Genomic DNA, 20801 nt, shown 5'->3' on the forward strand with positions numbered 1-20801 from the left:
GAGGAAAGAAAAAGGAGGTTGAGACTTAAATGAAACACTGACAAAACAAAAAATGCCTGCGGTTACAGTAGCTACTTAAAGAGTCTCGGAATTAAGTGTCATATTCATTTGGCTCATTTTGGTCTGTTATCTTCACAAACTCATGTGCTTAGCGCTGAAATCATCAGCGCTCATGCTCCGCTCAATGGACACAGCGTTCTTCTGCATGGCTTGTCACAGGAAAAATAAAGAGCGGGCAATGCATCTTTCCAGGCCATACTTTTCAGTGAAAGCCTAGTGACATCTCTAAAGGTGAACACGGCTACCAGATCTACCAGAAACTATAGTTTTTCACTTCACTTAAAAAAAAAAATCATAAAACAATGAGAACCTATCGTGGGAATCCTGTCACTCGCCCTGAGTCTATATGCACTTATCCTCCCTGCTTATTCACTCTCATTGTGACAAAAAACAACTACTAAAAGATAGAAAAACAACCACATAGGTTGAGATTTCTTTTTTGGAGATGCATGGAACAGAACTTAGTGCAAAGTCATCTCCATGGGAACCACGCACAGCTGACCAGCGCTGTTCTGGCATCATAAATTAGAGGTTAAACAAAAAAGTCATCACTTTCAAAGTCACTGAAGCTCTTCACGAGAGTTCACCACATTTCAGAAAAGGGTTTGAGCATCAGAGACTTGCCAAATGCTTCTTGTCTATCATGGTTCTCTTCATCCTTATAATGTAGCTCTTCCTTTTAGGCCCACTTTCTGCAGAGCTGGCAGAGTCACCTGGAGCTCGGATTCCTGCATCCATCCTTTCATCCTTCCAAGAGTTCAGCTTCAGCCCGCTGCTCCCTCCAGCTGTGTCACAGCTCCTCGGTGAAACAAGGCACCTTGTCCTTGTCACCTCAGGGTTCACTAAAAGGCCACAGATAGATCATCTGAAGGTCAGGTGCTCCCGGTCTTTGACCCCTTGACCTTTAACCCTGGTTCATGGATGCAAAGGTTATCTAACCTTCAGAAAGATGTCAAGAGAGGGAGGGGATGGAGAGGGAAACAGAGAAGAGGGAAAAGAGAAGGGAAAAGTAGTATTTTAATTCAATTTTGTTTACCTACTGATTCAAATGCCAAACACTAAAAAGGAAAGCAAACATGCTGCAATTGCTGTGAATGGGCTGGAAAACCTAAACAGACTTGTCAAGTGGCTCCATCTGAATTACAAACAGTGGCCAACAGTAGCACAACAAAATCTATAGACAAAAGACAAACAATGTTGAGCACTGCAGAAGAAAGAGAACTCTGCAGAGAATAAGATGAGGCGAATGTCAGCAGCAGCACTTACACCAGGAAGCCTCATTCAAGTGCATGCTCTGAATGCCTAGACAGGATTAGGTGGTAATAAGAGGATGTATTTTTTCGAAAACGCCAGCAATATTTGTATTCTCTTTGTATTTTGAATCATCCACTGATACTCTACCAAACCTTTTGCTTCTGTTGCTGGCTTTGTATGGTTTAGCTGTATGGTCTTCAAAAAAGATTCTCATTTTGAGTGAAGGGGTTCTACATGAACATAAAACCTTCTGTCTGAACAGTTAATGTTATTTCACATGGGGAATCTCTGTGTTGAGTTTTTCTTTCCTTTCTCAATGGTTTGAAGTGAGCCGGAAGCTGATGAAAGAGGTGATGACAAATATATATTCCATGCACCAATCAGAGTTGAACCAAGTTTGAATCAAACTCTGGCGACACTTAATAAATAACTATTCTTTATCAAACTATCACACTAATTGTCCTGGTAGTTTACCAGGGCCCTTTGTTGCATGACATCCCCTGCCTTTCCTGTGTATCTCCATCCCCATCAAATAAAACAGAAATGCCCTAAAATAATCATGAAAAGATACTTAAGATGCATGCTGACCTGAAGATCCTGAACTATGTAGTTCCATGCACCCCTGTTGTGCTGCTTCTAAATGATTGTTTGCACTGGAATGATCACAGCATCAAAAACGCATCTTATTAACCGTCCTGACAGTCGCTAACAAATTCACCTCATACTCTTACGAAACCTCAGCGGTTAGCTAGTTATCTGGATGTTGTGAACATGGATCTCTCAATAGCTAGAATACACGCTAAAAAAAACACTATTTTATCCTGGTCTAAGGCTTTAAGCAAAATCCAACAATGTATATAACTATATCATAATATAATACATACATACACTGTACACATAATAAAGTGTATGTATGTGCGTATATGTGTATGTGTTATATACCCTTAGGTATCTATTTTTATTTGTATTTGTATGGTTATGTGCATGTGTATCTTTATTTACATGTAGTGTGCACATCTTTCTTTGTATGCATATCTAGAAAATCTATAAAAATGTGATCACAAAAGATGCATGCTGACCTTCTGCAGCTCCTCCCTTAGCCAGGAGGGGAGGGGCTGTCCGAGGCGATGCAGCAGCTTTGACAGCTCCACGTTGTGTTCCCTGTAGTACCTGGAGAGATATGCATGTGCCTGAAGAGAGAAGAGGGGGAAAGATGGAAGAAGAGGAATGGTGAGAGCAAAATAGGTAAGAGGATGAGCAAGGGGAGTGAGGGAGTGAGGGAGATTGATTGAGGAAATAAAAAATACAGGTAAAGAGTAAAGTTGGTGAGTCAGTATTCAAGTGGCAGAGGCAGAGTACAGAACGTATAGTAAAATATGGAAATAGGCAGGAAATGGGGGAGAGACATAAGCAAGGAGAAGAAAATAGTATTAAAGGAGACAGGAAAGGTGAATGTAAAAAGGGTTGTAGAGAGGCATATTTAGAGGAGGAAATAAAAAGACAACACGAGAGTATGGGGCAAACACAAAATTGAGAGAGATTAATGATGTGCCAGCATCTGTAGATTAGTTTATTTCTCCTCAATAGGACTTTAGGGCCACTAAGTGCCACGTGGTATGAACAGAGTTAAGAAAAGAGAGGTTAGAGAGAGGGAGAAAATTGCATGAAGGATGTATGCGATCCATTATCTCTCCCCCGCCTGTGTGCATCCCTCATCTTCCCCTCTGTGTCTCTCCTCCCTGGTGTTCTCTCCATTACCCTCCTCCTCATCTGTCCTCTCCTTCTGTCCCCTTGGTGAAAACTCAAATGCAGTTTAATTACAGGTGACACTGAGCCATTAGCCATGTGTGAGCACAGAAGGGAAGACAAATTGTATCTATGTGTGTTTGTCTTCATGTGAGAGCAAATGTGTGATTCATTGTAGGCAGGTCTGCTCTCTCCTCTGTGGAATCAGTAGCCAGGACAAAGATTTATGAATTGGATTTTCTCCTTCTACACCCTCCCCCCCATTCACGGGTGCTATGTCACTATTGAATCCTCATAATTAGGTTGTAACTTCCTGGCTGGATCTGATTGGCTGACAGTTTCCACCCCACCACTGAGTCCTGTGGGAAATTTTGCCACAGCGGTGGAGGGGACTGTGTATCACTGTGGGTCAGGCTGCTGCTTTTTCTTTTTTCTTTTTCTCTTTGTCTAACATTTCATTCAATACATATCAGTATTTTTTCAGCGAGCAGAAATCTATCTTATTTACAATGTATTTGTTTACCTCTGGCTCCATAGGAGGGTACTTTCTCCCTTTGCTCTTTCCCAAACATTTTGTCTTTCCTCCCTCAAGGAGCTGGCACCAAAAGCCTTTCTGAGGGTCAAACCTGGGATAAAAGAAACAGAGAGAAACAGATAAAAGAAAGAAAGAAGAAACATCTTACTAAACATTTAAATAAGTATTTAACCTAAGTTATGGTAAATGGTGAATTGTACAGTGCTTCTCTAGTCTTTCGACCACTCAAAGCGCTTTAACACTACATGTCATTCAGCCATTGAAACACTGATGGCCATGCAACGTGCCACCTGCCACGTGCCACCTGCCCATCTGGCATCAGCCCTTGGTAGGGCAAACAAGGCAAACAGGTCTCGGGGGAGAGCGGAGGTGCTTCAGGCATCTAATCAGGATGCCTCCTGGGCACCTCCCACTGGAGTTTTTCCGGGCCTGCCCAACTGGGAGGAGAACACGGGGAAGACCCAGAACACGCCTCAGGATTACATCTCCCAGCTGGCCTGGGCACGCCTCGGGATCCCCCAGAATGAGTTAGACAATGTTGCAGCGGAGAGGGAAGTCTGGGTCAGCCTGCTTGGCCTGCTGCCACCGCGACCAGATCCCCGGATAAGCGGAAGACAGTGGCTGGATGGATGGAGATGTCTTATAATCTAGACTCACTCTCAACAAAAACACAGTGGAACATTATCTGACTGCCATAGTTTACAGGTGCATGACCAGGTAAAGACAGTGACATCAGAAAACATGGCTCCCAAAGAGAGATAATAACAAAAAGATAAAAAAGATGTGTAATGCCTAAGATGGCACTTCAGTTCATCATGTAATGCAATGAGAGAAATATTTCAATACATTTGATGTCTCTATAACGTTCCCATATTGGCTCTATGAGCCTCCCGTGTGAAGCCAAAATGCCTCTCATATTAGCAGAGTGCAAAGACTGATGCGCCCCAGCAGCAGGTTATGTGACAACCTATCAAAAGGCGAGGAGATGGTCGATGACTTTCAAAGCAAAGAAACCTAGTATATACATGCTTGTTGTCCTGTGTATAGAAATAAATACATATACATGTATATCTATATATTTATGTATGCACATATGATGTATAAGCATAATTAAGTGTATATTTGCATATGAGGTATGTACGGGTATGCCTGCATGTGGACTGTTTATTTGTATTTTTATTGACTACATTTCTTTTATAATGCCTATGCATGTATACATTAATATACCTTGCTTTCGTCATATAGTAGTACAATGTACATCTAAATAAGAGGTAAAAAGATATACATTACTGTCAACTGCTGTTTGGCAGTCAGAGTGTAAAGGCTAATGTTGATGTGACTGAAAGATGCAAATATTGTTCTTTATCCGCATGCATCAGTGGGTGAGTAAAAGAGAAAAAAAGAGTTAAGTGGTTCCCCTTCAGTTTTCCTCTGACAGAACAGGAGGAAGAAAAGAGAGAGGGATTAAATAAATAGGCTCCAGTGTTGAGGATCTGTCAGACCGCTGCCATGTCAAAAGAATGAGAAGTTGAAAAGAAAGATTAGGCTTTTGTGTAACTCTGTCTGCACCCCAAAAAAAGCACACACACACAGCTTCCATTATTATTATGTCAAAAAGCATCTCTTTACACATTATTTGTATGCATGTGGGCTTGCGATTCAAGACAGAAGCGTTCTCTGTCCCAATCTGAGCTTCTAGATGTGTTAGAGTTTTGAGGGCTTGCAAGCAGATGTGTTCTGATGAGTGGTGCTCAAGATAACTAAACCAGATCTCACTCCTCCCAAACTTAAAGGTCACGTGGAAAAACTAATGAAGAATGAGATGAGAGCATCAAGAGGCCAAAGCTAATTTGGTCGACGTGCACGTTATAGGCTACAGACATCATATATAATTTCACAATAAAACCAGTTGTTTCTGCCTTTTCACCTGCCTTTTTGTATCTGTTGTAAAATAATGCAAAGAATATGTTTAGTTCATACCGTAGAAGTTGCTTTACTTATTTACCTTGGTTACTGGTGTATTTGCTGTTTTACTTCTTTTGGATTGACACTGCGCAGTGCACTAACCTTTGCGTACTTTTATTTATTCAGACAGCTGTAATACATACAGGCAGGCAGAGTAAGTGAGACAGTCACCGCTCTGCTGGGATTTGATCCTCGGCCAGCGACTCAGGGGGCTGAGACTTCACCACTTGACTGTCATTTGGCAAGAACAGGCATCAATTTTGTATTGCTGCCTGTGTATATGAAATGAAAACAATATTTATGGTCTTCAAAATTGTATTAACAATGTGATCAGATGTTAATATTCCTAATATGTTTGGAAGTGATGCCTAGAATATGAATGTCAGGAGATGTAAGTGTCTATCATTGATTACCGGCAACTAGGATAAATAAGACTCAGGCTTACCGAGTCATTACACGTTGCATAAAATTACCTGTTACTTTTTTGACACTCCTTTTCACAACCTTAAACTTAATTTGCCATTATATCTAATAACTTCTGCCATGTCCTCTATACTTAAATACCTTGATGTTTATTTCCTCCTTTTTGTCTCATCATCTTTTGTTCGTGTTGTATCTATATCTCCTTTGCTCTCTCTTAAGGGACCACACACTAGATACAAACCTAAATTTGAGTTAAGGGATAAATGTAACAGCTCAAAGCAAGTCGTGAATTGACCATATGCTATTGGCTGATCTTCGATGTCAGGTGATGTCACTGACTGTTGTAGTGTTTAGAGAACGACAGTTTAGCAAATTGGAGACGACCAGTTTAGCGTCCCACTGTTCACCAATAGATGTCAGGCTTCACACAGATTTGGGTTTAGAGTCTTGTTACAGCTTGAATATATGGCAGTCCGTGCCAGGTGAAAGGCTCCTTACCGAGAGACGCCAGGGATGGAGACGTAAGAGAGAACGCAAGAGAGACTTACGTAAGGGCCTGGGAGTAGTTGAAGTGAGGAGTGACTCCCAGGAACTTCTGGACTTCATCCATCACTGCCGCAGGGTCAGTTCTCAGCTGATGGCCATCTATGATCATCACCTACACACAGATACAGTCATACTGTAACACTGGGTACTATTAACTAATGTGTTTATGAAGGGCATGGGAGAAGCTTTTTTAGTAGAATTGTATCCACTTTAATGATGCTACAAATGCTGGAAAATAGAACTCTGAAAGAAGTTGTATACTCTTTTTCTTATTGTGTAGTTTCCATCTATACACAATATCGGGACATATCATTCAATCATTCATCTGTGTTCTGATCACAGAACGAAATCAGTAAATGTCAAATCTGAAATCTTTCATTCCCTTTCTTCCAAATGTGTGAACAACAAATATCATCATACAAAACCAATACAAGGCTTTTACATTGCATAATGTGTTATCTGTGCATGAGTTTGGTATTACAGTGCAGCAGAGTGCATTTGGGTTTGTGTCTGTGCCTGTGCGTACCTGGTTAGCAGGGTAGTAAGTAAGCCACCTCTCTAGGTGTGAGGAGTAGAGACCGGGGATGAGACAGCGGCTCTGCAGGGAGCGGAGGTCGGCCGGCACTCCCGCTCTTGCACTGATGACATCATAGAAGGTGAACCGCAAGGCAGCGTGGTCCTCGTGAGCTCTTTGATGCTGGGAAGGTTAGCAGATTCAGCCACATAAATGATCACTCTAATTGTACAATGGATCTCATTCATGGTCTTAAACGTCAAGTAATGTATTCACAACTTTGCACGACAGACTATTTTTATTGTCGACAATGACATTTGAGCTGGCACGTTGTTGACATTCATGTCTCATTAATCAAAGACTTGAGCGCAAGATTTCAGGATCTTGTGACATTTCCCATACTGAGACGTATAGAAAAATCTGGCTCATTAACTCCATACTCACAGAGAGAAATTCGACTCCAAATGCAATCTTGGATACAGAATTCAATTAAAATCCATACAGAGATGAAGCATGTCATAGGCCGCTGTATAGAGGTAATACATAATACATGTGCAGCCACTGGTATCTAATTCTGTGTGCTTGTGCATGTACCTGGTACCAGCTGTAGGCCCTGTCAGAGGGGTTGATGAGCAGGGTGATGATCTTGGCCTTGGGCAGCAGGGCAGCAGCTCGACGCGGGGACTCCTCTGAAGGGAAGTAGTTTGCACTCTTCTCAAACAGGAAGTCCGTGCTAACATTAGAGGGCACGGGGAAAAACTCCATGTACCTGAAGACACACAGAAAATTGAGAGGAAATGCAAATGCAGATGCGCACACTAATGCTACACGCCGTATACACAAGCAGCAAAGTATTACTGCAAACTCAGTTACCCGGAGTGTAGTGTGCAACATTTTTACAAAGTCAGATACAGTCTCAAAGTTATGGCCTCATCTGTGCTTAGACAGGGAGCCTAAAACAAATTTGACAATTTAATTTTAACAGTGTTTAATGACACATTTTCAGAGTGAAGTCTTTTCTGGATGACTTCGGATACTGCACCAGCTGTGTCTCTGTCAGCTAAATAACCCATTTATGGGTCAATTTAGGCATCCATATGTTTGTTGGCTTATGTTTGCAGGCTTAAAAGATCCGTTTGGAGATGTTTTTAAAACTGTTTTGAACTGTTTAATGTATCATTGAAGTCTGCAAGACACATTGACATCTACAACAACCTTGCAAAATAGAAAATGGTTGTCTATAATATTTATTTTCACCTCAGAATTTGACTGATAAAAAGGCCCAGAGAGAGAATGATAAGTGTGATAGCATGTAGGTGTGTGTTTGTGTTTTTACCAGTCAATTCCTTTGTGGTAGTTATTGGTGTTGAAGAACTGGACCTCCTCATATGTCTTTGGACTGGGGAAGTTACTTGAGATGGAAGGATGCATGAGTAGGAAGAGATAAAGTGCTGTCGTTCCTGGAAGAAAGGGCATAATTCATAACTGGCTCGTTAATGCAGCTCAGCAGAGAGCAGTCTCTGTGTGTGTGTGTGTGTGTGTGTGTGTGTGTGTGTGTGTGTGTGTGTGTGTGTGTGTGTGTGTGTGTGTGTGTGTGTGTGTGTGAGAGCTGTCGTCCATGATCGTGGATGATTTTACCCTCAGCAAGATTTATATCTGGCTGAGAATACACTATGTGTGTCTGTGTGTCTGTGTGCAATGATCACAGGCCTCCCTATCAAATGATTCAAAAACCATTTGACACCAATCAGCACCAGGGGCTTTGGTCATACCCTGTGTCTCACCCTCAGCTGCTCCCTTTTCACCCTGTTCCCCTAAAACTTACTCCCACGCATCCTGTTACACCCCCCTTCACCCTGTTTCCCATTTGCTCTGACATCCCTGTAATGTGAGGCATACCCTGCGATAAAATGAGAATTTATTGTACTGTGGTTGTTGTTAGACTGCTAATGTTGCCATCGTGACCCCATTAGTAAATTATCACCTGGTTAATTAGCAGCATTACGGGACCTCCTCACCTTTCATATCAAACACTAGCAATTACAATTCCTGGGATCACACAAAGCCAGCGTATTCAGATTTTTTAGAATGTCATCTTTTTTTTTCTTTGAGAGTGAAATTCTGAAAAGGAGAGGGTAAAAGCCGGGTGGAAAAAAGGAGGCAAGAGCCTCCTCCTTTGTCTCGCTCTGACAGGACCAAAGTAGCTAGGGGGATTGAATGAATGGGCTCTGATGTTGAGGATCTATAGACACCTGGGCACATAAAAAGAGTCTCTCTAGTGTATGTGCATGTCTGACTTTGTGTTTGTGTGTAGCTCACCTGTTTTCTGTGGGCCTATGACCATAAACTTGGGTAACCTGTCACAGGTTTTCTCTTTAGACCAGATGTCTTTATGTCGTTTGTCATCGCATGGGTTCTACAAAGGTACGAACGATTAGAGGTAATGAGAGAGTAATGACGTACACATGAAACAAACAAAAACATACATGCCCATATACCTTCAGTAGATGCAGGATTAACTGACTTGAATGACTGCATTTTTGACTACATTTTTGTTTGTGTCATGCATACAAATACTCTCAGCGAGCATGGATTTAGCAGTCACCAAGACAACAAAATAATGCAGCATAAACCTTTTCAAACAATACCATAAAAACGTTTTAAAAAAAAATACTTGAACAACTTTTTAATTATATGCTCATATCTGCATTGTCTACTGGTACTTTTAAGATTTTACCATCAAATATTAAACGACTCTTTCAAGAAATGGGTATGACAAAATCTATCAACGTATTCCCATTCCTTTACCTCGATTTATACAAAGCAGTATGCAATTTTCTGTGATTGCACCTTCCTTAACTTCTCTAAAAAATGGTGATGTCTACTTCTTGAATACAAAATGTGCTAACAGAAAGATTTGTCTGTTTTTTAAACAAAATCATTTGAGGGACGTGCTCTGTACGAGGTGTAGAGGGAGGACAGTCCTTTTCCTTTTATCTATCTATTAATACACATTTCTGATTCTGGTAACCTAGTTATTATCATGGGCAAATAGTATATTCATACTTGTGAGTGGAAAGGCAGTACTCCCTCTTTAACTGTGTTCATGTATAATTTTGTCAACTACTATAAACTGCTGAAATATGGTCAAATGAAAAGAAAGTCAAACAATTTCTATACTTCTATATTTCAGTCCATGCTGTGTTGTATTGTCTCTTACCTTTCTGTGTTGTGCTCCTTGTTTGTTTCCTGATTGTTTCCTTTGTTTGTTGTACTTATTATATTGTATATTATATAGATTTTTACTATATTGGTACCTCTATGGTTTATTGTTTGTGTCAGACCCTTTTGGACCATAATTTCCAACATTGTTGATTTAATTATATACAACATATTCGTATATAAATTCCCCTTCTTGTAATGTTTTGTATATTTTCCTTATGCAAAATAAAATCACTTTTTTGGACTAATAAATAAGGGCAAATGCCAGTAAAATAGTAATTCTCAGGTTTTTTTAACAAAGTTAGTATACTGGAAAATGAACTCTCATTAAATCCACATAATTCCACATATTTGTACACAGGAATGCAGAAACACACAAGTCCATACATGTGGGCAAAGACCCATGCAAACACACCTGCCAGAGCGGGTTCCTTTGTTCGGGAAAAAGCTGGAAGTACTTGTGTGCAAGCTGCAGGGGTGGGAGTGTGTGGAGTTTCAGATTTGTCCACGAGCGAAGGAAGGAGGCCAGGTGAACGAATGTGTAGAGGCCCAGTCGATCATTGCCATAGTTAGACAAGTGGGTCATGAATATACTGATCTAGGGTGGGGAGACAGAGACAGAGTAGAGGGGTAGAGAGGAGCAGGGAGAGGAGTGGAGAGAAGGAAATACATACTTATTGTACAGTGCAAAATTGAGATAAAGTCCGAATCTAATTTCCCAAGTTCCCGTGTTTGGAAAAAACTGAGGCAGCGCAGTAAATCAAATCAATGTTGTTGTGACTGCAGTGGAAAGCAAACAGATTATTTATCAGTGTGTGATGGCTTTAAAGTCACTAACAGAGCAGACGTCCACTGGGTATCAATATTTGCTATCACTTGGCAAAGAGACACACTCACTTTTGGTATGTACGATTATACATTCACTCTCAGCGAAATACAGTTTCAACTATAAAGAGGAAAACAGATAAACTGAAGCTGATGTATTCACCACTCCTGTTAGATAAAGCTGAAGAGGCAGCACAATACTCCTCATAGCCACTGGGTGATGGGAGAGATGCAGCTACACACGGGAAAGTATTTCTGAGTGTGTCGGTGTGTGTTCATGACGGTTAATGTGTGTGATGGATAAGAAGTCACTCAGAGGGAGTGAAGGAGCGATAGTGTGTTGGTCCAGGCTATCTGTCCTCGCCTCAGTGCTTTTATAGGCTGATCAAAGAGACACGCTAAGATAGCTACTACAGACAAATGCCCACACACACACACACACACACACACACACACACACACACACACACTTGATTTGTGATTGAGGGAGCTTGGGAACGTGAAGTGTCTAGATGAAACGGTAACATCAGCCATTAAGATATGAATTATTTGGAGGGTATGAGCATGTGTGTGTCTGTCAGTGTGTGCATGAATGATTGTGTGTCAGTATATTTGGGAGAATGTCTATGAATGTGAGAACACACATACATAGAAGGACACACAAACATACACAGTGAATTTCCTGGTGACAGAGGACTGTCGGTGCTCCTCTTTAATGCTGAAGGTTGCCGCAGATACAAAGCGACACAGTGTCGGGGTTTGATGGATCAGCGTCCGGCCGACCTGGGAAGCTGTTCAGAATACTGATCGCCCCCGAATACTGATGTGTATGTGTGTGAGTGTGTGTGAGACACTGTGGGAGGGAGAAAAAGGAACCAGATGTGTGTGACTAGTTGCACGTGTCTTTGTGACATAGAACACAACACAGAAAGAACAGAGAGGAGCAGGGGTATGCATGTCAGAGTCATTTTTCATGTGTGTGTGTGTGTGTGTGTGTGTGTGTGTGTGTCAGCATAATGTGTTTGTGTATTCAAGTGTGTGCATCTGCCACGGCCTTCTTTTCCTTGTGCTCACTTTAAGGAAACCAGCAGTGCACCACCCAGCCTTGCCTGCTTCATATCCATCTGGTTGATGTAAGGGCAACAGTGTGGAACCACTGTCAAGGCATCACCAACATGCACTCAAGTAGGAACAACAGAAACACACGGCAGCAATACATGTTTGCTTACTCCTCCTCTCCAACGACTCGTAATGTCGAACCTCTCTCTTCTAAGCACGCAGAGAGAAATTGGTGTGCTGCTCTTAGAAACGTGTAATATTAAATTCGACAGCGTCTCACCGGAAACATCTATTCACATTTAGGATTCAGACAGAATATTTCCCATGGCATGCTGCAGTGGTTTGAGCAGGGGTGAATATTATAAAATGAAAAGATTGTAGACGAATACACAGTCAATGCAGACAAATCTGGCCTGAGTAATTCAACTATTAAATCAACTATTAACCATTTCAAAGTGTCCCATCTTTCCCTTTTCGTGTCATTTTTGTGCTTTTTTTAAAGCAGGCAAAGTGATCAAAAAGTGATTTATGTTCCTTTCAAACAACTCAATACCCTCTGAAATATGGCTGAGTACATGTGTGTATGCATGTATGTGTGTATGCATGTATGTGTGTATGCATATATGTGCGCGTGCGGATATGGATGTGTGTGCATGAAAAAGAGAGAGTTAGAGAGAGAGACTGAGAGAGAGAGAATGAGAGAGAGAGAATGAGAGAGAGAATCTGGGTGTTATTGAACATGGAAACATTCATTATGGAGCTTAAGCACTCGCTGCCAAATTAAACAATGGGGGAGAGAGAAGATGATTTGCGTTTGTAATTGGAGAACTGCAGAAAAAGAGAAAACAAAGTATAGAGATTGGGGAGGGGAAGGAGTGACATATATGGTAACCTTGGAAGGTGAGTCTAAATTAAAAAACAAAAAAAGCCACTTGAGAGTGTGTTATTTTCCCGACACAGTGCAAGGCCAATCCCTTTTGGTCGAAGAACTCGCTGTGGGTAAGAATTCAATTAACTGAACCATTTAAACCTTCTCTCTGCATCTGGTGCCACGTCTCATTTCCTGAATATTGGATGGCTTTGAGTCCCCTATGTGCCTTTAATAAAGAATACAGCGGTAATATTTTAACACCAGTATTGGGCTCAAATCATACTTGGAAGTGGACTGGAAGAGAAGGGTAAAAATGAGAGAAATAAACCCAACCCCGCAGCTCCCCTCTTTCAAGCTTTCCCCCTTGTCTTTTCTCCTTATTGCCTCCATGCAGCTTCATTTCCTCCCTCTTCTCTCATCCTTTTAATGTCTTGATCTCACTCTCTCATTTTCTGCAAAAAGGCAGTTTGTGTATTTTTTTTTCTTTACTCTCTCCGATCTCATGCTGACCTAGATGCTCTGATGAAGCATGTCAGTCCAACATGGAGGGATGTTCTTCAAAATCCTTGTGCACACATGAACACACAGTCACACAAACACGCTCACACACACAGGCACACACATCCCATGTCTTGGAAGATTAAGAGAACTCCAGCCATGTATTGAGTTTGTGACATGCTCCAATCCAGTGTAACATGATTGCATTTTTGAGGAAATTACGTATTTTGGTTGAGGTTGGATTTATTTCCAGTTTTCTCTCTGTCAATTTGTTTTATCTATCTATCTATCTATCTATCTATCTATCTATCTATCTATCTATCTATCTATCTATCTATCTATCTATCTATCTATCTATCTATCTATCTATCTATCCATCCATCCATGCATGCCTACAACTCTTACTCTCTTTCTGCTCTGCCTGCCTTCTCTGCTGCTTTCTCTCTCCTTCAATGTGTAGCTGTAGTAGCCTGCTTCCCATTACATAGCACTTAGTTCCATATACATTTCTCCCTGATTGAATTGTTATTGCTACTAAAATGAAGCCTACATCCCCTCCCTCTCAGTTTCGTTCTCTCCCCTTCACTATCTTCGTCCTCTCTCCCCTTCTTGGCCTTGCAATGTCTCTTCCTCATCAGTGGATAATTGAAATCTGAACGTCAACACACCAAATGATTTCGATTCAATTTATTCTGCCTGCTCCAGTCAACATCTTTTCTGCCCCTTTTCCATTCTGCCGACTTCCCCTGCTTTACTCTCACTTTGTAATTTCTACTCCTGTTTGAATTGTAGTCTAGTGTGTAGTGTGCATGTGTGAGAGAGTGTGTTTGTGTGTGTTAGAGTGTGTAGATGAGCTGTCAAAGCCTTCAGTAGCAATCATCAGGATTCCGGAGAAAGGGAAAGAAGGAGTGGAAATGAGACACAAAGATTCACATGTGTGGAAGTCAACATGAACCGGTTGTTAGAATAGAGAAAATTAGAGACAGAAAGAGTTGGAGGAGAGGTGAGAGACGTGAGGGTGAGCATACTGGTAAAACAGAAGGCACGGCGAGAGGGAGATTGTGCTGATACGGCTAATAAGCTTAGTGTCAGAGCTAAGCGTTAAATGTCATCTCTGATATATGTCTACAGCTCTGCTTATGTCAGCTATACACTCATTTGCACAAAAATACACACGCACACGTAGACGCAGATATTTGGATGCTGACACACAAAGATATGCATGTGTGTGTCTTTGTGTGTGTGTGTGTGTGTGTGTGTGTGTGTGTGTGTGTGTGTGTGCATCACTTCCTCCCTGTATGTGTCTGGATTCTCAAGTGACACAAGATGCCGTGACCTGAAAATTAAATCTCAGTCTGTCTGCCACCTTCTCACCCTTCTCTCCCCGACTCCCCCCCTCCATCTCTTCTTGTCCTCCCTCTCTCCTCTCTTCTCTCTCCGCCCTCTCTCACCATCTCTCCGGCCATTTATCGGGGAATGACTTGTGCCCTATTGGCTGTTTGCAGAGTCTAGGTCGTCCAATCGATTGTCGAGCTTATGTGAGACGGGGAGCTCAATGATTGCTGATGCAGCCCGGAATGATGCAAAAGTATCCCAACGCACGCAGACACATGCACATACGCGTGTGCACACATGAAGTTAATGCACATGTACACACAATATGTTGGCTGCTGTCAGTGGTGAACTGCCACCACAGGCCAAATATATAGATTTAAATTCACTGAGTGACAATGTTACCAATGTGCAGATCATCAAACAATAGGAAACCCCTGGGGACTGAAGCAGTGAGCTACCGAACACTATATTGATTATACACACAAAGTGCACACACTAATGAAAGCTTATGCGTCCGCAAATGGAAACATAGCTGGGAGAAGCAAAACTAAATCATCAGTCTTTATGTATGTGTGTGTGTGGACGTACGTCATGGCAGAATAGTTTTCTTCATTAAGAGATACAACAAGAGGAGAGTTTCATCTGTTATTACACTGATTAAAAAAGAAGGAAGTGAAAGAGAAGTACAAAAGAGTGTGGAAACAGAGGAAAAAATGTAATTAGCCTGTGTGTATCTGGCTTTCAAAAAGAATGTCACAGCCTGTGTGTGTGTGTGTGTTTGTGTGTGTGTGTGTGTGTGTGTGTGTGTGTGTGTGTGTGTGTGTGTGTGTGTATGTGAGCAAAAAGCATGTTAGGTCCTTTGTTAGCAACAACATTACAGCAGACTTCCTTAATAACCTTTCAATACAAATAAAATGTACAACATGTCTCTGTCCTTCATAAGGTAAGTATGGCAGACACGAAGAAGAAGAAGAAGAAGAAGAAGAAGAAGAAGAAGAAGAAGAAGAAGAAGAAGAAGAAGAAGAAGAAGAAGAAGAAGAAGAAGAAGAAGAAGAAGAAGAACTAGATTGGGTTGTTGTGCATAGCTGCACTTGACTCTGCGATGTTCGCTGAGTTCTGACAGCTCCTCTAGTTCAGCAATCCCCTACCTGACACTTCAATACAGCCTACTGCTGGTCTATCTCTGTGTATGTTTGAGCATGTGCAAGTTGTTAGGAGATAATTCCTGGGAAATGATATCTCTACATTTAACTGTGTGCATGTATGTGCTTGCAAGCACGTGTGCGAACATCTTAAATGCCACCAAAACCTAATTATTTTACTTAATTCAAAGCAAAATCAAGTTGAGCTGACATACACAGCAGGGGTAAGTAAGAGGGGTAGGATGTGCGCGCGCGCGTGTGTGTGCGTGTGTGTGTGTGTGTGTGTGTGTGTGACAGCAACTCCCCCTGTGGTGTGACCTAATTTAAAGTGGGGAGATGAACACAGCTCCACAGTAAGAAGCAGCCCCTGACAGGAAAAGAGACACGCATACACGCGCGCGCACACACACGCGCGCGCGCGCACACACACACACACACACACACACACACACACACACACACACACACACACACACACACACACACACACACACACTGTGGTAAAAGGTAAAAATGAAAAAGAATGAGCCAGGCAGGGGAAGTTACCATAACAGAGTGAGCGGAGAACCCAGCTGGGCCTCTTTAAGGTGCAAAAATCAAAACAGAAAGTACCAGGCCTTGCTGCTTCTCACTCTGTATATTCGTTTGCATGTGCAAGAGTTTTGTGTGTGTTTAAATGTATGTCTAGTTTTGTGACTCACTGGGTTGAGAAGCACAGTGAGAAACAGCTCTCCTCCACGGATGCTTTTGTCCAGTTCTTTGGGGCCACCAGGGTATTCCTTGTAGTAGATGGTGTGAGTAAACAAGCCACACGTCTGGCGAGGCAGCACCTACACATACACATAAGAGGAGTGCAAAGGGAAAAATAGTTTGTGAGAACAGTCAACCATGAAAAGTATGATTAGTCGGTAATGAAGTAAGTAATGTACATGATGAAACAATAAAGCAACAAAGCAACAAAAGTCTGTTTGTGTGTCTTTTGCATATTGCAAGAGCCGTTCATCCTCTCTACTTTACTATTGGCAGGTTTCTTGCTTGGATCCCGAGGATGTGTAGTGTAGAATTTAGAGTAAACTGGACATGTGACACAATCAATATGAACACACTTTGAATAAGCAAGCGAACAGCAGCAGTTGGGGCAGGGCATCGGGGCTCTGTGGACCGAGTTGAGCATGTTGTCCACAGCAGGCCTTTATACAGGCAGAGATTTTGGTGTGTTATGCTAGTAGCGGCTGTTGTAGCCTTGAGCTTCAACTCCACACACACACATTTTCAAGCTTGTATTTATCAGGTTTAACTTAGGTCCCCCTGGAGCCACAAAAGGCTTTCGACTAATTTGTTCACATATGCAGTCCCCAAGATCTGTAAACACACTTTAATGCTCCCCTTTAACTGGCATATGAAACTACCGTGATACAATGATGTGAGATTAAACAGGAAACTAAAACAGCCAGCACTGTTTAGGGTCTTTGAAAGTGCTTACTCACCTATTTCAAGGCCAAAGTACAAACAAACCAGCTACCAAGATGACTTAAAATAACTACAATAATTCAGCTAGCAGCATAAAACATGACAGCTATGTAAGGATGAAATGTATAGCTATAGAGCCAAGGTTGTCTACACGAGAAATAGGAGAAGCAGACAGCAAAGCATGTCAGGGATATTGTGATGTGTTGTGTCATCCGGCATATGGTGATGTTACCTGTCACAGTGAAGAAGCACTGGTGCTACTTCTAAAGATAGTTCAAGTCCCATCACAGCGCTTGCAATGGAGGAGACACTTTTTTCAAAGCTGGCATTTTAACTTGTGATAAAATAAAAAGCATGGGTGTAATTAATAACATAAACATTGGCTCTGCTCCATTTAGGTATTTGAGTATTGTGCAGGCTGGCTCACGGCTTACTGGGACACTTAAATAGAATAGAACGTCATTAAATGTTATTAGCTACTACCTGTGTCTTTCCTGTAATGACGAGTCAACATGTCTGGTGTGAAAACAGTTGATGAGAATCAAATTAGGGTTGTCCAAAGACACACCATTTACTGCTGTGCTGGAGCCATGAGTCCCAATGACTTGTACAGCTGAGCGTATTTCCCTACAGTAGTAGAGAGTATAAAATGCACGGGTGAAGTTAAGTCTTTCCAAAGCACTCTTCCTCATCCACACCTGTTTGGTATTTTGGGGACTCGTTGTTGTGGAGAGAGATGATAATGGATTACCTTTAATCCCTCCTCGAGCAGGTGCATCCTTGATCACTGCCACACTCTGTGTGAGTTACACACTCGTGCCTTGCTTGATGAAAACAGTGTCCGATGTCACTTCTAAATCTAACAATGTTGTGGTTGGACAAGGTTTTAAATGTGACAACAATTGTTTCACAACAATGCCAGGTTGAGAGGACATGTTTTGGGCTATATATTTTCAAGTCTTTACAGTTTACCTCAACTGCAATACTAATATTTGTCAAAGAGGAGACAAAGTATCCACTTAATTAGTGAGTAAAAAAGTAATTTGGCTGATTTAAATATATATTAAATGAATCTATGCTGCAAAAGAAGCAGAAATAATGTTCCCAACAAAACATAAAAGACTAACAGAGTGCGGGATCAAGCGGATGAATTAATCTCCTTTTCATTAGGTCATTAATTTACTTTAAAAAAGAGAAGAGAAGAAGAAGGTCTTTATTGTGAACTCCTTGTGGAGCACTTCTCTGTGGGAAATAGAGAGTAAAGGCTGGCAGCGCAGATATTGGTTTATCTATAAAACACTGCAGTCGTTCACACTTACACACACACGAAAGAGACAGAGAGAGAGAGAGAGAGAGGGAGAGGGAGACAGAGAGAGAGAGAGAGTGAGAAGCCACCAGAGCCACAGACACTCAGCACTATTTCACCAAACCAATTATCCACAGAGCTATAGCTCAAATTGATATAGTATATTTTAAAAAGAAATACGCACACACACAAGTATGCATGTTTGTACAAGTACACACACACACACACACACACACACACACACACACACTCAGACACATACACTCAGACACATACACTCAGACACATACACAGCACAATCCCATATTTCAGTCTGATTTGTTCTGATACTGTGGGTCCACTGGGTGGCTCTCAATCTGCTGACAGAGACACACAAACACCAATTTGACAGCCTTAAAACAACTTCCTGTCCTCCTCAGAGCAAACAAAGATGGAGCAAGGGACAGAGGGTTAGGTTGGGAGTGATTTGCCAAAGTAACTTTATGAGGTTAGGTTAGGTGTCTAGATGAATTATCAGAATCTAAAAGTTACCTAGCCAATATATGGGGACATTATTTTACGTTTAAATTCTGCATGTATGTGCACACATATATATATATACACACACACACACACGCACACACCAGCACAAAAAAATGTCCGCGTCCATGAGCTAACTGTCAAATTAATTGGAGATTTTTCCAAGCCTCCCTTTGCTATTTATTCAATGCAGCATATAATGTCTTGAAGTAAGAGATGGACCACTTCACTATTACCTACACTGCTTACGTTGCTCCCGATTATAAACATATTTAACAATTACTACTAATTCATCAAAGTATTTTCAGAGCAATTTTTAGTCATGTTGGCTTAAAGGTTGAGGAGCTTTCGATCATATCGCTTTAGCATCATTTGCTCCTGATGAGGATGAAGATTGCTTTTGTAATGTGGAAAAGTCACCAAACCAAACATATGGAGAATAAAAAATTAGAACATACACAATTTCTGCGTTTTGAGGGACATTGTTGGAGGTGTGAGTGAATTCAATGCCTCATATACTGGACACCTCTGAGACCACTAGTGGCGGCTAATTCAAATTCATAGACCCGAGGTCCAGCTGTGCTTTCTAGGGGTCATTTCATCAAAGGTTTTTACTCAGAGAATGAATTGACGTCTGACTGTACTGAACAGAGTTACATGTGGTCTCTCTGCCAAACATCTGTAGTTTGCACCAGAGCAGGGCTCAGCTGGTACATTCTCCTTCTATACGTGATCATTGGCTTTCAACATTTGAACTGATTTGCATGTGTACTTACTCTCCTACCAATGTGATTTTTGTGCTTTGAAAAAATCTCCCACATGAAGTTTATTCCAGCCAATAAAAACAATTACTTAATGTATTATTTGAAAGAAAAAGTGTCAAAAACAATGTTCAGAGAACAGCTGCATCCATCAGTCGATGGTAAGCTTGAGACAAATTATTGCTTTATGTCAGCCTACTTCCTCTGCTTTTCCTAAAAAAAACTTGTTTTGTATAAAACTGAAAGGAGATTTAATTTGTTTCCGTCAGTTTGCTCCTCCTGTTTTCTGTGCAATGTATCATGTTGAGTATGTAGTTTTGTTCAATGGCTTATTATCTAATTCAGTGATTCACTGATGCTTCTCAATACCGTACTATTGATAATGTATAATAACACATTATAGCCTGTCAAAGTGTCAGCTTGCTATTGTATTGAAAGGACGTAAGATTAAGCAACTGTCTTTTGTCACTGTGACAAGATGTCAAGAAATAAAAGCAGACTTCGAGGACTGATTAGGAAATTGACACAGCTGTCGGTTCAAATTGTCTGCTCAAGACCCAAATACAGCAGAACAACATGGACTGGTAATTTTGGTGTCAAATGTGATTGGTTCTTTTGTCAATAAGGTAGCAGTTATGCACACTGACAAAGAGTCTGACTGACAAGTGAATGCAGAGGAGGAGGAAGAGGAGGAGGAGGATGAGGGGGAGGAGACAGAGAGAGGGACTAGGACAACTTCCTTAAGTGGAA

At 41.4% G+C, this 20801-nt stretch overlaps 1 protein-coding gene across 2 annotated transcripts in view; it reads right to left on the minus strand.

The window, feature by feature from the left end:
* Window positions 1-666: 666 nt before the first annotated feature.
* Window positions 667-20801, minus strand: part of ndst3 (N-deacetylase/N-sulfotransferase (heparan glucosaminyl) 3) — a gene marked incomplete at its 5' end in the record, with an annotated part of 36454 nt that continues 16319 nt past the window's right edge. The window contains 10 exons of one of the 2 annotated variants that reach the window (XM_079219782.1): window positions 667-999; window positions 2394-2504; window positions 3584-3686; window positions 6532-6641; window positions 7056-7226; window positions 7638-7812; window positions 8380-8503; window positions 9363-9459; window positions 10681-10863; window positions 16697-16825. In XM_079219782.1, coding sequence (XP_079075908.1) covers window positions 991-999; window positions 2394-2504; window positions 3584-3686; window positions 6532-6641; window positions 7056-7226; window positions 7638-7812; window positions 8380-8503; window positions 9363-9459; window positions 10681-10863; window positions 16697-16825 — 1212 coding nt within the window. In that variant the 3' untranslated portion in view covers window positions 667-990. The remainder of the gene's footprint in view (window positions 1000-2393; window positions 2505-3583; window positions 3687-6531; window positions 6642-7055; window positions 7227-7637; window positions 7813-8379; window positions 8504-9362; window positions 9460-10680; window positions 10864-16696; window positions 16826-20801) is intronic. The other variant, XM_079219781.1, reaches the window with a different exon arrangement.

The sequence above is a fragment of the Taurulus bubalis genome (genome assembly GCF_910589615.1).
Source record: "Taurulus bubalis genome assembly, chromosome: 6".
Lineage (NCBI taxonomy): Eukaryota > Metazoa > Chordata > Actinopteri > Perciformes > Cottidae > Taurulus > Taurulus bubalis.